General features: G+C 36.5%; 1 protein-coding gene across 1 annotated transcript; it reads left to right on the forward strand.

Annotated features, from left to right (window-relative positions):
- Positions 1 to 6,949: 6,949 nt before the first annotated feature.
- PROKR1 (prokineticin receptor 1) lies at positions 6,950 to 13,953 on the forward strand. Its single transcript, XM_053460133.1, has 3 exons — positions 6,950 to 7,132; positions 9,510 to 10,115; positions 13,222 to 13,953. Exons 2-3 carry the CDS (start codon positions 9,667 to 9,669, stop codon positions 13,916 to 13,918), a joined length of 1,146 nt encoding a protein of 381 aa, XP_053316108.1. The 5' UTR covers positions 6,950 to 7,132; positions 9,510 to 9,666; the 3' UTR covers positions 13,919 to 13,953.
- The last annotated feature ends 5,207 nt before the right edge of the window (positions 13,954 to 19,160 follow it).

The following is a 19,160-nucleotide window of genomic DNA, read 5'->3' on the forward strand; positions in this document are numbered from 1 at the left end:
ATGCAATCTGTGATAAAGTAACTCAATGAACTACAGTTCAAAGCAGTTTGCCACAAGAGTATTGTTCTGTTGCTTTCCACTATTAGTCAGCATGTATTTTGTTCTAGATGCAATTGTTTGTTAAAAGCAGTGTTCTTTTTCTGTGTACAAAGGATCAGATTAACAAACACAAAAGAACTGCATTGCCATATAATTACTTCATAGAGAAGAGAGCATTTGCAGTTATTAGTTTTAATATGGCCATTTTTCAATTAAATATATATTTTCTTCTTTTTTTCCAGCTTTATATAGTGTAAACACTTGTCAACACCAAGCTCGCTTCCACAACGCAGCACATATGAAGGCCCGCTACAACACCCTATGGATCGTAGGAGGTTTAGGAGACCAGAATCTCATAATTTAATTATTCTGTCCATTCAATGCAGAAGAGGGAAGTGTTATATGATCACAAGGTGTTTTTTTAAATTGAGACCTGTCGAGTTGCCAAGTTGAACATGCGTGTGTTGATGTTTAATTTTAACCAGTTAATTAAATGAATCTGCATCTTGCAGTTTTCCAAACCAAAACAACTCAAACTCAACATCATCGTTGTTAAATAATTGAGCTGTGACTGTAGCTGATATTGAGGAGTTGCATCAAGCTAATCTTAGTTACGTAAGTATGATGATTAGTGACTCAATATCATCAATAAACAAGTAGTGTCGATGATGATAGTGTATATCTTGACAGGATTGGTCACAATAAACAAAATGCATGATATTTATGTATGGGGCCCAACAATATATCTTTGCCCACTGCCAAAATAGATTTCAAGATAGCCTTGTTTGAGTGTCCAACTTAATATGGCAGCCAAGATTAGATAATTCACTTGGAGAATCCCAGAACCATACAGGTAAGTAGATTTATTACAAACATCAACACATACTGATAAAGATAAGGAATAGGGACCTTTTTTGTGAGCTTCTCATCTATTATGATGTTGAGGGGTAATGAGGCAGAAGCTAAAGGACTGCCTGGTTGAGGATGATTTCCCTGTAGCAAAAGTCATGTAGAGAAGTCAGCGGAGTGGAGATCTCAAAGATGGAGAGAACAGATGGTGTCTTTCCAGATGCATGTTTTGGAGTGTTAAGGGGATGAGTTGTATGCTTCTCTAAACGAGTGGGTTTTTAGTAAGTGTGTATAGTGAGAATAAGTGAGGAAGAATCTGACAGAACAAGGAAGGGAATTCCAGATAATAGGCGTACAGCTGAAATCCGGCAGGCGTGAGTGGGCAGAATGGAAGAGATGCCACTCTACAAAAAGTACTTCTACGTACATGTAAAATAAACATGCAGCTGTCTTTTTATTTTTTGGTCAAGCATTACTTTGTAGTGGCAAAACCCCATACCTCAACTTTTACTTTTTTAATTAATTAATGATGTAATAAATGCATATTTGATTATAATGCGCTTTATTTTTTAAATAAACTATACTATTAGCTGAGGATGTCATGGTGGATGTTAACTTGTGACAGTGTTTTCAATTCTAATTCAGTCTTTCTGGAATCCTGAAAAGGCTTATCACATAATACCAATTGAAGTGGAATGGCTTTCAGTGCAATTTTTGTACTGATTCAGGTTTCTCACTGTTAGCAAACCCATGACATTTGCAAACCAGAGTCCTGTATAAACACATTGTGTCAAAGGATATACCTGTAAATGTATTTCTTTATAAAAAAAAAAAAGCATTGTAACAGTTAAATGCTATTTTGTTATGATTTCATGCAATGTATTAATAAGAATGCTATTTTAGTTTTGGAGTCAAAAAAGTGTGGATTACATGGTCCAAGGGAGGTAAGTATAACACATTCTATATACATATCGTGCAAATGAAATTGCTCTGCCAGTCCTAGGTCATGGGAATTCTCAACATGGCTGCCTAGATGCTATGTGCTCATGCATGTGTAGCAAACCCAGCAACCATAATTGATAGACAGGCCATTTGACGCTACTAGCAATATCATTTCCTACTATCACCTTCTATAACTATTTATTACTGGGAATTCTCATTTATAATATCACTGACAGAAATGGCACCTTGTGTTCACATGGACGCGAGTACTGACTTCAATGGCACATTCTGAAATACACACATTTAGATTTAGCTATTTTCTCAATTTATCTACATGAACAGGGGAGCCCAACAAGACTACCTGCAATTGGGACATCATTTTATGTTATACCACTGTGTATATTGCAATTCTATGTGTACTTTTTATAGGTTTATTGCATTTTGTTGTAACAGTTGTAATGTAGTGGAGTTGACCCTCCTTGATGCATTTCATGGTTCTGGCTGTTTCTGGTGGTGGGGGGTTTAGAAGGATTGGTGGAGTCAGGGAAGGGGCTGGAAGAGCCTTTAGAAGCTATAAGTAATTGGGCTTAGGCCTCTTTTTGAACCACATTTTCTAACAGCAATACCACCCTCCCACCCCTATGCTTGTTTTTGTGTTTTGGCTGGCAGGTCTCGGGACATTCTGCTCTTGTGTAAGGGCTGGTTATATGTGCACAGCCAGCCTGAGCTGCAAATAGGGGTCCTGGTTGTGGGGGGTATCCCTAAGATTGTCATGGTTATACACTGCTGCATCGGGGTACCTCAGCATGTCATAACCAATGGGTGAAGATAATTTGCGCCCTGAGCAGAACTCCTACAATGAGGACTGATGTTGTTTTAAGTGATTGATGCCATTTAAAGGTTATTCTAGATGAAATGTGAAACTGCTTACGTCAGCTTGTACACTGCCGTATGGAAGTGTGTCTCTTCCAAGTTCTGTACGTTCCCTCCTAAAGGGACAGAAACCTTTTTCCCTCCAAGTTGGAATTGCCAATGTAGGGACTGGGCTGGGAGCTTTGAGGCAGAATGTGTAGACACCAAGTAGCAGGCGGTCCAAATCAAGAAAATGGTAATATGCAGTCCAGAAGGTCAAGGGAAAGCAGCACAGGACCATCTCCACATCTCCTCCCACAGCTGCCTCCTTAAGACATGCAAGAGAATTGCTCGAAAATAGGTTTTGAATTTTAGAGGAAGCTATCCTTACGAAGTACCCTGCTATCTCCTGCTGTCTCGTGGCTTCATGTTATTGGAATTATGCACACTCTAGACTACCTGTCTGGGACTATACTATATCCATGTTCCTACATCTCTGGCCCATCAAGGGTGACACAGTGGTTGACATTGCATTTTAAATAAACTCTTTGGCCTTGTTAACTCCTCTGTTGTCCTCCAAGGGGTTATTTGGTTGCCAGGGGGATGCCTGTCTTGCCCCCCCCCTCCCTTGTCATGTGAGTTTACCCACCAAATACATGGCCACCAACAGAAGCTACAGATCTCAGACAAGTACGCTTTGATGCATCTATGGAAACTGACCATAATGCTGGGAGAAAACTTCAAGCTAAGATCCTCTAGGCCACATTCATATCAACTAAAGTGCTTTTGACAGTGCTTTATCGAATTATTATCAGGTTGTTATCACGTACACTATATAATACTGTTCAGCTTCAATATGTTTCCAGGGACACAAAATATACTTAACAGTTCCTGGAAGCAAGAAAACAAGGCAGCTATTTTAATGAGGAGAAAAAATTCTGTTCAATGTGTAGGACTCTCTGCAATTACAGATTTTTATATTTTTAACCCATTCACTATTGTTGCTTTTTTTACCGTCAAATGATGTGTGAAATGTGTTTGTTTTTTTATTTTAGTGATATTATATAAGTAGTTAAACATAATAAATTAGGTTGTAATTTGGCTATATAATAATGAGGTTGATATAGAACATGTGAATGTTTAACCAATTACCGTAGGAAATAAGTGTTATTTCTTTTACGCTATTCCATATTAAGTCAGTCCATACACAGGAAGGGTTGTAGAGGGTTAAGAGTTGGCAACTCGCTAAAAACCATGTTAATGACAGACTAAAAGAACATGAAGATTTTTGGCCAGCATCAGGCAGCTGGAACTGCATTTTTGGCAGCACAAAAGAGAGACGACAAAGAAACGTTAATTAATGTGAATCTGCATGACAAATAAAAGATACAACACACTCACATTGTTAATTGCTAAGCAATGGTTTTCTCACAGAAGAAAAAAACATTATACCTGATAATATGATAAAAGGAAAGACTGCACCTGACATCGGTATGACTGAAAAATGGATTATGACCAAATAATCGGATTCATTTTTTTGTTTTGTTTATGGTCCATTTGTTTTTAGACAACAAATTTTGTTTCTGCCCTTTTGGATAAAATTTGGAGAGCTGTTTCAATTCATAAATTAAATCCATTGTCACTGTCATTCACTTTCTCACACTCTCTCTCAAATGTCTCTTCTCCACAACTACTTCAAGTCCCTGTCTCATTTTCCACAGGTCTTGCCTTTTCTTGTTCTTCTGTCTTCTTTCCTTATCCGCTTCTACCCGTGTCTGCTTTCTTCGTGTGCTTCTATGTGAACGTGATCTTCCGGTGAACTTCTACAGAAGTGCTCTGAGTGGCAAGAATAATGAAGACGGAGTGTGAGAGGCGACAATTCTAAAAGGGATTAAGGGTCGTGTTACCAAGTTAGGTTGAAATCAGCAGGCACACAGCCTATTAAAGGAACAGTCAAGTCAGCCAAATTTTACTTTTATTTCCCCTATTCTAGTGTGCTTAGTTGCAGCTCAAGTTGACAGAAGAGAGGAGCATTTGAATATCAGGAGTCTTGAGAGATCCCAACGTGATCCTGTCTTTCTGATTTATACGAGTGCTTTGAGAGTCTTCAGGGCTTTTCAAGCTGTGCAGTTCTGTGTATTGAGTGCATTTTTTTATCAACAAAGCAGTGGACTGAACATAATTCATGTGTTATGTATAGCTGAATTGCCAAAAGCTTAGACATCAATTGCAAACTTAGTATATCAGTTAATAGATAAAACTAATGTCAGTCAGCCCAAGTAATGCACTCAGCACCAATACTACTAAATTAAACTACCCTCTAGTGTATTTGAAGAGATTCTGGAATGTTTTACTTCTTAGAGAAAGATTTATGACGTTTATTCTTTTCTTATTCTGCATGTATGTGTGTCAAAGAAAAGCTGTAAGATCTGGGTAATAGATATATTTCATCATAAGCTTACTGAACATTGGACAATTATTGCACACCCTAGACTACATTTAACTACTTAAATAATGGCACTGAAATAAAAAAAAATCATACTGCTTCGTCCTTAAAAAGCTATGTTTAGATACTGAAAGTGGACATGGTGGATAATGAAAGTGATGAGCAAGGCCTGCTAGAGCTCTCTGGTCATAGGTAGCAACATATTTTGGCCTAGTGGTCTAGGCCCAGGCCTAAGGTGTCAAGTCCAGGGGGTGGCAATCCTCAGCAGCAAACTCAACTGAGTTTTCTTAGCTTTATCTAAGCCACCACATTCAGATAGACAGTAGCTAAAAGTATTTTTCTAATAAGGTCAGGAACAAAGCTTTGGCACTTTCTATGTGTGGGACAACATCTATTGATTTGTCATATTATGTAAGGACTTTTTATCAATAAACCTTGTATCAGTATTCAAGATATTGTAAATAAAGTTTTGTTTTATTTTTCACTGTGGCCTCCTACTTATGATTTGTCATTAAAACAGTCATCACCCAAATAAAATATTTAGTGAATTTATTCATGCAAACACAGGCACCCCGCTAAAAGAGACACCCAGAAGAGTGCAAGCTGCACTAAAGATTAATGCACTGTGCGGGTAAAAGGGAGAGCTCTATTGTGGATTGGGACAATGGATGAAGAGGAGAGAAAAAGATGATAGAAGGGGTTAAAGAGGTAGAGAGGAAGAGGAGATTAGAGAAACAAAGTGAGTGGGTGAATATGTGTATGTATGCTTATGGTGTTTGTGTTAGCTTGCATATGAGCAATAGATAGGTGATAGAGTGTGCTAAAGTATGGTGTTAAGCATGAATGTGTGAGCTTATGATGTCAGGTGTGAGCATAGGGTTAGTGGTTTCTGGGAGAGGAAAAGAGGTAATGTGTTATTTACAGGAGTAGTGCTGAAGATATACTGTACCCACACTCCACTAACCCGAGGCTCTTCCTTAGATATTGCTTATTTTAAGGTTCATTCTGTGAGTAGCATTTAAAAATGTTCCTCTTAGGTGGTAGATTGGAATACATTCTTGAGGCTGCAGATTGGTCTCGAGATTTGGCCTATAGAGAATGTAATTTTAAACCTGTCACTCACGTTTCCTCTGCTGGTATCACTTAATTTCCTATAGCTTCACAGCTTATTCAAGACAGAAGGCAGATGTTATCTCTGCCTATTGAGAAAATGTTTAACATCCTGAAAACATGTTGTTGTGTCAAGTTTTCTAGTAGTTTTATGTTATTGTCAGTTATGAAGATTTGGAACGGACTATTTGGAAAGAGTTCTTATTGGTGGATTGAATATTCCCTAAACGTGTTATTTTTAACTATTTGCTGTTAAAAATATAGTTTGCTGCTATTGGGAGTAGTAAAGAAAGTGAATGCACAGTATTCAACAATTGCCTTTAATATGAACATAAATTAATGTTTTTTTTATTAGGCGTATTTGAGAACAATTTTCACTTTGGTGGAGTTTTTGCACTCCTTTTTAATGGGAACTACCTACACAACCTCCTATCCCCACCATCCATACATCACAGAACCTCCTTTTTTACTCAGTAGGAGGAAATAATACAGTAGTGAAAATAATTAGTGATAATACAGTTTTAAAGATGGTTTTACATGACTTTACAAATTATTTTAGTATTGTGAGAAATTCAACAAAATTTTGATTTTTTTCTCAGGGTAAAGCCTATGATGAAGGTATCATAAGCCAGGCATAATTGTAACTTGAAAACAGCAGATGGCACCAGTGCATTCAGTTCAACAGACAGATGCAGCATAGAGCTAGAAGGAAGGAGGTCCAAGGAGTTGGTAAGAACAGAAGCAAAATTTGAAAGCTCAGATTGCACAGCTGACAAGTGAAGGAAGCTTGATATTTAATACAAGGATTAAAAATATTGATATTATTTATTTAGAACAGGAGTTTGTTTTGAATGCCAGAAGAAAAGAATGTTCTTGCAGTGCTCCAAAGTACAGGTAATTTTGATCTATACGTCAATCACCGATGAATTTACTTTAATATTCCTTTTTAAAATGCTTGTAAATAGCCTTTACATAAAAAAATGTTAACATAGAATAAATATTTGTTATTCACTTGATTTAGTAGAAATTTGTATGAACTCTATATCATTTTAAAACATAATACATAGATTTATACGTAGGATGTAAATAATTTTAATAAATATTATAAATGTATAATCAGCAATGAGTTTGTTGAAATATGGGCTGAACTGCACACTTATACTAATTTAGTTTTTGCTATTTTGCTTTTTATCGTTATCAGAAAATGCAATTTTTTTGCACAGCTGTCCTCACAGTATATAAACAATAACACTTTGTAATATATATAATAATAATAATAATACTTTGTGATATACTCCTGCTTCCATTTACTGTTACCTGTTATAATGGCACTTTAAATATTCTTAGAATTGTTATTTAAATGTATTGCTAGCCTCTACAGCACTTAATAGATCATATCATATACAATTTTATTGTCCCTTAACCATATTGCTTTAAGATTCCAATAGCATTATAAAGTACAGATAATATTAATGATCTCGGTTACAAATTCTGTTATGGACAGCATATTTGCACATGATGTTTGATAAATTCAGCATGGTGTCTTACTGCGTTAAGCCGTATAACATGCTTGGAAATAAGGTCAGAAAGCCCAGAAGATGCAGGCATTGAAGATACAGAACAGGCATTCATTTAGCATACAACATTATGAGAAAATCATTTTGTAACCTGAAGGGCTTGTAACTGTATAATGAAATTTTCAACAAGGAGTACCTTAATACATTTGTGCCCTGCCGACAGATGTTACAATTAAACTGGTTGAAGAATAAGTTTTCCCCTTCCATTCACAATCTATAAGGAGCTAGCTGCAAGTATATCATTCTTAAAAAACCTTTTGCATATTGCAAATCACCTTTTCATTTTTACATGCGAATTATCTTGTTTGTGGCCAATTGAGGGTACCAGTTCTTGATATAATACAACCTCAGAACCTAAATAGCTACTCAGATTTTAATAAACTATTAACCCCTGGAAGACCATGAAAACTCAGTACTGTTTGGCATGTTCCATCCCCAGGGCAGTCAGTATAAACATTATGTATACTGATTCAATAGCAAACAGTCTGCATAAAGGCAAACTTTTAAAACCTGTACCGACCGCTTTTAAACTTTACAAAGGTTATTTTAATAGCCATCACATTTATAGATTCTGTGTGTCGCTATTTCCATAACCCACCATTATCATGAAATACGCTTGCAATATGATCAGTAAACATGCCAGTTGCCAGTTAGCCCACTGATGCCTGAAATAAAATATAGTAGAATAGTATTTTTTTTTTCATGCAGTGTTATTTACCAATTCTTAGTCCTTTTACGACCGCCATGCGCCCAATTATATATATGATTGCTGTGTTGTATTGGAAAGGAAAATAATTGTGTTCTTATGCAAGGAAAGGAGCACTGGATTTTATGACATGCTTTTACTTTGAAGTGTCCTCAAGAAAGCAGTAATTTGTGCCTCCAGTGCCAATTGTGAGATACCATTCTCTTTAATGAAAAATACAATACTAAAAAGACTGCTTTCTTTGGATGTCGATCTATTGTGATGCATTAATTCCCTCCTGAGTGCTTTTTATCAGGCTCAATTTATTTCTCTTGGATTGCATATGGTTAAATTGTGTTTGATTGTGGTTCGTAAAAAGCCCTAGGAACATTGCTACTTAGAGTATACAGATATGATCTTCGTTTGTAACAATATAATATAATAAATAAATGGAGTGGCTGTAAATAGGAAAAGCTTCTTGATTTTAACTTCAGTAGTTAAAAGCATTCTGTAGTATGAGTGTTATACAGAGGAATATAAAAATTGGTTTTATATAGTAGCTACTTAAAAATATGGCTTATCCAATGAGATTCTTGCGTTTAAAGATTCAATGAATATCTGATGTGAGCGCTGGTTCACAGTAAAGAAAAAGCTGAGTTACATATCTTAAGAAACAGTTAAAATAGCTGTAAGAAAACACTTCAATATTTAACAAACACTATAAAAAAATAGCTTTTAAAGAACCACTGTGTTCCACCTCCTGACAAGCAACCTAACGTGTTTCGCCCAAAGGGGCTTCTTCAGAGATGGATGTGTGACAAAGTCAGTAATAACACAGTAAAAGAACAGTAACTTTGGCTAAAAAGAAGCCAGCGATAATCCCTGAAAGGAAAGAAGATTTTGAAATACCCACCTGTACACATTCCCCATCCCCTAATTTAAAACAGGTAATCTAGGTTTGATTAAAGGAGATATTACATTTACAGTGTATTTTGTTAATGTTTTGCAGAACAGGTTTGGTTCGAGCGGTGCTTGTTTTCTATCTCACATGATCCAAAATGAAGAAACTATTTGGCATTTGAGGTCTCTCTTCCTCCCCTTTGACTGATCTCAAGAAGTGATTACGAAGACGTTTATTCCAAACACTACATCCTGAAGCTTCAGCCATGGTGGATAATAATGCACCTTCAATGGACAGTGACAATGAAGATTTCTATGCAAAGAACTTCTCATACTTTTTTAACTTCAATTACAGCGATTATGAGCATACCGAGGATGAAGACGTAACCAAAACTAGGACTTTCTACGCTGCAAAGATAGTGATAGGGGTAGCTCTTGCTTGCATAATGCTGATTTGTGGCATTGGGAACTTTATTTTCATTGCAGCTCTTGCCCGATACAAGAAATTGAGAAATTTAACCAACTTGCTCATCGCCAATTTGGCAATTTCGGATTTTATTGTAGCCATTGTATGTTGTCCCTTTGAACTGGACTATTACGTTGTGAAGCAGCTATCATGGGAGCATGGTCATGTCCTATGTGCTTCTGTAAATTATTTAAGAACAGTTTCTCTCTATGTGTCAACAAATGCTTTACTCGCTATAGCTGTGGACAGGTAAGAACTACATTCATGTATAGTATTTTTCATATGGTTTTACATGTAAAGGCAAGTCTTATTCATGGTTATCTAATGTTTGCAGTCTAGTGTTGAAAGCTCTGTGATATCAACATCATATTCCAGTGCTCAGTGTTTTAGCATGTAGTGTGGAAGAGAGCTAGAGTCATGGAGGTTTAGGCACAGTCCTTGTCTGGTACCAATAGACTACCCTGTAGACGTACCTCTTCTATGGCAAATAAGTTATGCAATTAATAGTGTTTCATAATATTAGAAGGGGCAGTAAAAGAAAAAAATGTGCATAGGTGACTGAGAGAGAGAAATCAGCAAGCAGGGTAGAGAGAGAGAGAGGAGGGACGGAGACGATAAAATAGATTTGATTAGAACACACTGGGAAAAGAGTAAAATAGAGAGCTTAGATACTATGGGGTAAAAAATGGCTACTATAGATGAGAGGGGTATATAAAATATATGCACTGACATTTACGTAATGTATCTATAAGCTACAGAATGCCATAGTTCATATATGATGTAGATTGAATGATACAACAAATAACGTCAGTACTGAATGCCAGTGTGCACAATAAGTGTAAGTTTATAGCAGTCACTGATATAATGCAGATTATATGCATATATATATAACATGTAGTGTTAAGGATATAATGTACAGGATATTATAGCATCTATAGGACAGATGGTCAACAGTGTACATTATGACTGTGATATAATATAAACTGCAATATTGCTTCAATGTCTAAGACTGTAATTAAGAGGGAAGAGTTTCTTAACGGGAGTTTAAATATAATATAATGTTTATCATATGTCGTATGTATTATGACAAACAGCAAAGGGTATGGCTGTAATACATGGGTGTCTATTGTCTTTCTAAAATGGGACTGAGATACAACAAAGTTTCTATAAAATTTAGTGTCCATATAGCTATAGTCGCCGCACTATGCAGTTATATTGATATAGCATTTTACAATGGGGGTAGTGTATATATGACAAAGATTATTTGGTTCTACAAGCTATTGAATCATAAGGTGTGCTTAGATTTTTTTTAACATGGCTTCTCCATTTTGGCTTTATTTTGTTGAATAAACCATGACACTGTGTACTGTGTTATGTTGTGTTGTACATGTGAGGTTGTATTTACCTAATTTTTAGACCGGCTAAGGAACAGATGATTGTTTTTTACACGACTTTATGTTCCAATGCTGTGCTTCCACTTCATAGGATGCAATTTGAGTAATTTTACATAGAAAGCCAGCATGGTTCAGTACAGTATATACTGCTGAATGTATTTATGCCCATGTTACAGGATATGCAGTATAGTCTCAATGTGCACATAGGATTCATATGCCTCATGTAATACAGAATATAAAAGTTTCCTTTGAGGTTTTTGAATGTATGTCTTTAATATAGTACCTATGTGTGTTTGCGCACTACAATACCCCTATTTTGAGTGATGTGCTATAGGTTTATATTTAGATGTAAAAACTGTGTGCAATCTTTCAATAATTGCAGTGTAACAGAGGTTCAATTGATTGACTGATTTCTACCTAAAAGCTGACTAAGCCACAACATCCCATTTGAATTAACCAGATATAATTTTGTTGATTTATGCCAGAAAAATTATTTTACATTATTCACTTTCTCTTGTCAGTTTTCTCATTTATTATGCACTTACTCAACATTATAATGCTCTAGTGGGAGAATCCATTTTTACGCAGTTATTTGTGGACTTTTGTGGATTGAAAACAATATCTAATTTCATCCTAAAATTCAACCTGTATGATTTTTTTTTTAACAAAATACTTGCGTCATTGCAGCATTCTTACTAAAGTGATACTAAATGGAATGAAAGCTATAATGGTTTTTTTAAAGAGTGGAAAATGATCACACATAAACACCATTTCCACAAACTATAAATCAAGGGTGTCCCCAGAGGTCTGGTAATTAATGTTCATACTAGAGGTAGAGTCAGACAGGGGGGTGGACTGAGTCAAAGGTGGAGCCACTTGCCCACCTCACCTAAGGAGCCAACATTGTCGGGAGCTAGCCATGGGGGAGTTGCAATAGAGATCTGTGCTGCAAAAACAACCATGTAGGATAGTGGGATAGTACATGAAACCTGTGACTGTCCCACAAAAGCCCAGAGGCTTGGGATGTGTGCTTAAGGCCTCCATTCCAAAGTCTGAGTGGTCCCGGGTTTAGGAGTTCCTCACAGATGTAGGTGCTTTGACCTATACTAAAAATGGTGCATTGTAATGAAGACAAAAAGAGACATAGAAACGTCATGGGCTACGTGCCTAAAGTGTAACACAATAAATATAAGTGACAGGTCCACACCATTTTATCTATGAAGTGGTTAGTACTACAGTAATTTGTATAACAGATATATATATATATATATATATATATATATATACATATATATATATATATATATATAAACGAATTATATTAAATATAAGTGAGACATAGAGCTTTCAAAAGATGATTAAAAAAAAATATATATATATATATATATATATATAAAACCCTCCTTATGTACTGGTGAAGCACAGTTACAGTTGCTGTGGGAACCCCCTTAAAAATAAATTACCTAAATATCTACTTCATGTGAGTCCTCCCTGGCCAAACACTATCCAATATCCCTTCAACTCCCCTGAACACAATACTATTTTGTGGAGGGAGCAAATATCCCCTCGAGAAAGACAATGTATTGTCCACGAGTAGGGATAAAGATGTCTCGAGTATGTTAGTGTGTGTCTGAGTATATTACGGTGTGTAGGTATGTTACTGTAAGTGTGCGTATGAAGGGCGTATGTTAGTGTGGTTGGGATATGTTAGAGTGTGTGTGTTAGCGTAAGTGTCCCTACCAAGATCAGGCTCTGAGTCCTCCCTGGGCTCTAGTTGAGTAATATGGAAGCCACAGCAGATGGACAGCCACATTTACTTATTTGCATACTGCGTCTCTAATCAAAAATGTGTAAAATACATGTGTTACTGCAGGTATTTCCCCTTAAAGAAACATATGTATGCTAATATATGTAGTAGGTGCTTGTGCTCTGTATTTAACTAGTGTCTTTATATTTTCCAGATATCTGGCAATTGTTCACCCACTGAAGCCTCGAATGAACTACCAGACTGCCTCTTTCCTCATTGCTTTGGTTTGGATAATCTCTTTACTGGTTGCCATCCCATCTGCTTATTTTGCTACAGAGTCAGTACTTTTTATTGTGAAAAAACAAGAAAAGATTTTCTGTGGTCAGATCTGGCCAGTAGATCAGCAGATATATTATAAGTCGTACTTCCTCTTCATTTTTGGCCTTGAGTTTGTTGGCCCGGTTGTAACAATGACACTATGTTATGCCAGGATCTCAAGAGAACTTTGGTTTAAGACAGTTCCTGGCTTTCAGACCGAGCAAATCCGTAAACGCCTGAGGTGTCGCAGGAAGACCGTCTTAGTGCTGATGTGCATCCTTACTGCTTATGTTCTCTGTTGGGCTCCATTTTACGGATTTGCCATTGTTAGGGACTTTTTCCCAACTGTGTTCGTGAAGGAGAAGCACTACCTTTCAGCTTTTTACATTGTAGAGTGTATTGCAATGAGCAACAGTATGATCAACACCATGTGTTTTGTGACTGTAAAAAATAATACCATGAAATATTTTAAAAAAATCATGCTACTTAGATGGAAGTCAACTTATAATGGAAGTAAGTGTAGTGGAGAACTAGATGTGAAGAGTAGCGCAATGCCTATCACCGAAGAGGTAGATTGTATTCGACTAAAATAAAAGGGAGTTTTGTACCATGAATCACACATGTTATAAGATATGAAACCACCCCCAGATTTTTACTTTTTTTTTAACAAAATTAAAGATTCAATGGATTTTAGACACAGCTACAAAAATATGACGTCTTTTTAAAACTTTCCCCAGCAATTGGCTTGAAAGGGCAACTGTTACATTCCTAATTATTGCTAATTCTAATACACCTATATAATATATTAATTGTGTATTCGTTTTTTACTTAAGTATTAACAAAGATTACCTCTCATATTGTTCATTGTGCTTTGTATGGGAGCTGCCGCCTTGGTGCTGTTACATGTTAAACGTATGCTTATGATGATGCTTTACAGATGAACTACACGGCTTTACGCAATCTCCCGTGAGCGAGACCCACGCACTTTATGATAAAACAATACAGGTCCAGAACAGTTCCTGTTTGGGCCAACAATATGATTCTAAAACAGTCATCATTAATAGATAAATTTGCATGAAATGCACTGGCTATGCCTTAACTAGATGTCAGACCTGAAAAACATAAATCAGAATAACAAAAATGGAACATTAAATAAAGATTGTAAAAAACATGGCATTCAGTGTTGTATTAATATCACATGGCAATTCACCTTATATTGCATAAAAGTGTTATACTTGTACTCAAGATTTTATGATATACATTTGCTGTACATTTTTCACATCAGTAAGTTACAGAATGTTATGCTATTTTTTATTTAAAAGGTGCATGTATAAGGTTTTATGCTATTTACAAACATCCTTATTTTACCAAATACACTATATTCCAGATTTGCCAAACAGATATGTGATAAGATTACCAAAAATATACATTACGTAACTGATTTAGCACTTTTCCATCAAATAATCTGATTTTCAAAATTCTTTATTAACTGGCAGTTTTTTTCCCCAATGTTAAAATGAAGCATCATATATGCAAATAACAACAATTTATTCGATCAAATTTTGCTCATAATCATTTGGAACTCACAAGAGAAAACAAATGTTTTTAATATAGTATACATGTTTTGGGTCTATGTGCTTTGTTTCAGGTTTTCTTAATTATTTTTTCATTGTTATATTTACTATATGAAGTGATGTATTTACATGTAAGGTGTTTTATAATAAAATTGCTAGACGTCTATTTTTTTTCATTATACGATATTATTATTATTTTTATTAAATTTCATGGATCCATACCATAATCACAACAAAGTTCTTTTCCACTAATCACCAATATTCTTCCAGCATTATTTTTTCAGTCAAAGCTAATAATATATAATATATATAATATATAATATACCGCTAACGAGTTAAAATGAAATACAGGTTCATAAAGACAAAAACCTAATTTGCTTCAAAAATAGAGTACATTTCTCACATAGTTACATATTTTGGTTAAATAATGATACATTTTCGTGGGCTCCCATCACAAAGAGCTATTTCATAGCAAATGACTAGGGTTTTTCTCAAACTCACCTACGCTTTTCCACTCTGCAGTGGCACATCTGGGAACATTTGGGACTCACCTTAAGTTTTGGGAGAAGCACTGCTTTTTTGAGTCACTGTGTTTGTACCTCAAAGCCCCACCTCGTACACTCCTACACTCTACCTACTTCCTGTCCCTCCAAAAATTAACTGGAGCTATCACTGGCCTAATCACTGAAGGGAAGGTCCAGGCATGCACCTCTGAAAACAATGAGCATTAGTGATTGAGGAAGCTAGGGAAAACCCGCTAGGCCAAAAATGTCATGAGGACGGAAGGTCAGAGCTTTTAATTCTACTTTGTGATCACTTGTTATGAAAAGAGTTGGGCTGGCACCATCTGGCCCGGGGTTCAGGAAACTTCCTGCCTGTGCCACCACTGCCCCTAAAACAACCTGCCTGTGCCACCGCTGCCCCTAAACCAGCCTGCCTGTGCCACCGCTGCCCCTAAACCAGCCTGCCTGTGCCACCGCTGCCCCTAAATCAGCCTCCCCGTGCCACAGCTGCCCCTGAAACAGCCTGCTAATGCCAACTCTGCCCCTACAGCAACCTGCCTTTGCCACTTCTGCCCCTCTAAACAGCCTGCCTGTCCCATTTCTGCCCCTTTTAGGTACGCTACTGGGTGACTGACAACATATTTCCTTCCAAATGGGAATTCCCCCTCCGATTTTCATCTGAACAAAAAAAGGGCAGAAAACTAAATTTGTTGTCTGAAAATGAATGTCTACTAGATATTAGTTATTTTATTACCCCTAAAAAAATTAAAATTCATTTAAATCTGTTTAGTTTAGAAAAATGGCACCTCAGAGGGGATATGATAGCGTTATATAAATATATTCAGGGCCATTGTGTGGAGATCTACACTATGCATAGGACATGTGGTCACGCGTTTAGACTGGAAGAAAGGAGATTTAGTCTAAGGCAGAGGAAAGGGTTTTTTTTTTTTTACAGTTAAGACGTTAAGGATGTGGAATTCTCTGCCTGCAGAGGTAGTTTTATCAGAGTCTGTACAGACGTTTAAACAACAATTGGATGGATACTTACAAAAACATAATATTCAGAGATATAATTTTTAAATCATGGGGAAATAGCTTCTTGATTCAAGGAGAGATCTGACTGCCATTCTGGCATCATGAAGGAATTTTGTCCCCCTAGTTTGTGCAAAATTGGAAAGAGCCACAGCTGGGTTTTTTGCCTTCTTTTGGATCAACAGCAAGAAATAAACAGATATGGGAAAGGCTGAACTTGATGGACGCATGTCTTTTTTCAGCCTATGTAACTATGTAACTATGTAATACAGAAAGGGGGTGGCGGGTGGCTGTTTACAATACACATGGGTATGGGGGGCATTACATTAACCAGTACAAAAGGGAGGGGGGCTGGCCAGGGGCATTACATAAAAATCAATACACAAGGGTGTGGGGGCACAAATACACAAGGGGCAATCACAAAAACAACAAAGCAGTGTGGAAAGCATTTTTTATGCTTTGTGTCGCTTAACCCATCCTGCTGCGGCTGTAGGTGTGACAGAGCCTGTCCTGTTGTGTGTGTGTGTGTGTTTGGTTGTCGGTGTGGCAGAGCCTGTGCTGTTGTGTGTGTCTGGGTGTTGGTGTGGCAGAGCCCGTCCTGGTGTGTATTTGGTCATCTGTTTCCTGGCACTTACTGTAGGAATAAATTGACCTATGTAATTTTTACTTATCCAGAGATAAAACGCCCTCCTGAATTTGTAGTCACTTTACAGGACAAAACTTTCTAGGCCCAGAAATCGAAAATAAAGGTTTACTATCTCAATCTACATACTTTATCAAAAAGAATCAGTGGTACTAAATTGTGGCTTTAGGCATCCCGTGTATGATTACTTTTTTTTAGTGTACTGATGGGCTCCCAATCCCATCACATAAGATTCTATCTTATACTATCTGCCTTGCACTGATGTAATCTTTATCCAGTACACATCAATGCCGAGGAGTAAAAATTCTATTTTATTTATTTCCATAAAAAGGCCACCAAAATGCTCTAAATCCAGCCCTGCCCCAGTCAGTACCCATAGTGTGTGCCAGCCAGCCTGAATCCAGCCTGTACTCACGGCGTGCTCCAGCATTGTGCAGTTTTATGTGGCTAAACTTGTTTTAAATGGTTTGTGGACTGACTTTGTTTTACTGTTAAAGTAATTTAGTATTGATAGAATGACATATAAAAGTTGATCAAAAAAACTGTTTGCCCGCTGCTTTTTTTTCATTATTGCCAAATTAACCCTGTTTTAAAATGCATTATAAAGCTAAAAGGCCATATTTTTTCTCAGTAAAAATGAGTGTGGCCCACCCGCACATACATTTCTGATGAAGTGGCCCACTGCAGAAAAAACTTGGACACCCCTGTCTTAGGGCATGCAACCTTAGTATACTCAAGTCAGTCAAGTTAACCCAGCTTTTTAATAAATGGACTCAAAAGACAGAACACACCACTTGGAGACAAGGAATATAGCATTGCACATTTACAACATCTTCAGAGTAACTCACTGTTATCTTAACATAGCTTTTAGACAAAGTATACGTACCCACATTTTCTCCTGGCCTGTGGGTATGGTGTGTGTGACTCCTATTGGAAGGCAGATTTAATAAGCTAAACATAACAAGAGAACATTCAGTACTTGTGGCAGACCATATCCTTCTGTAAATGTTTGCGGGTATATTTTGCTTTGTTTTGTTTTGCTTGGGTGTTCATTTCAAAACATCAGCTATTCTGTTTTTAATATCACATGCTTTCAATTTTTATGATTATTAAATAAAATAATTCAGGTTCAGTTGGTTATATCAAAAATATTTTGCCTTGCATGTCAGAAAAAGAAAATCCACCACTGTCAAGCGATAATACTAAGTTCATTATTTCACAAAGCAGCATGTCAGTACTTTATTTGCATTTTAATATATTTTTCTTTTTCACTATTTGTGGATGCCAGATCTAGATTACTTCGCTTGAACTCAGCTTGTAAGATCTTTTATATAATCTCATTATATAGGGCTATCCTTTGTCATAGTGGGGGCCAGAGAAAGTCTACCTTATTGGACCCCCAACTCAAATGTGAGATAGACAGAAGAGAATTTGAGAAGGTGTGGAAAAAATAATACATGTCTCTCAATGCACAAGTATGTATTGTAGAGTCCCATGTATGAGTTTCTATCAGAACTAAGGAATAGATCATGTCAATTAATTCTATGTAAGATAAAACTAAGATATTACAAATAAATGGCAGTATTAGAAATAATAAACATAGGATTCATACCCCGAAATGTCCAACAATTATATTCAAATGTTTCATCATTTAAAATAAACACATATAAACATGAATTGGAATTGATGCACTTTTATAAAAATGTACAAACAGCCTACACATCAAATTATCCCATACTGAGAATGAAATTGTTGGCTTAATAACGTTAACTAAAACCTGTTGTTTTTGTACATCTTACATTTCCTGAATTTCCTATTATTTCACAATGTAATATATGTCACTTATTCCTGTATTTTACTTGACTCAGACACCATCTATTGGGAGATAGCCACTCACCCAACCCCAACAACCCCAACGAAAGACATGACACCGGGTTGAAGATTGAAGAGGCCGTAGCATTTTATTTATGTAAAACACACTGTAACATAAAAACAGCGGGCATCTCAGAACTAAATGTTGTGTAACCGATAATGACTGGGAGAGATGAAGCCACAATATTATTAATAGCCTGAACCACTTGTG

Source organism: Spea bombifrons, chromosome 3, assembly GCF_027358695.1.
Source record: "Spea bombifrons isolate aSpeBom1 chromosome 3, aSpeBom1.2.pri, whole genome shotgun sequence".
Classification (NCBI taxonomy): domain Eukaryota; kingdom Metazoa; phylum Chordata; class Amphibia; order Anura; family Pelobatidae; genus Spea; species Spea bombifrons.

What these genes read in the sequence shown, in the direction of transcription:
- PROKR1 (XM_053460133.1), top strand. Translation starts at nt 9,667, where the DNA reads ATGGTGGATAATAATGCACCTTCAATGGACAGTGACAATGAAGATTTC. An exon ending in CTCGCTATAGCTGTGGACAG is followed by an intron (nt 10,116 to 13,221) that starts GTAAGAACTACA and finishes TATATTTTCCAG; the next exon opens with ATATCTGGCAATTGTTCACC.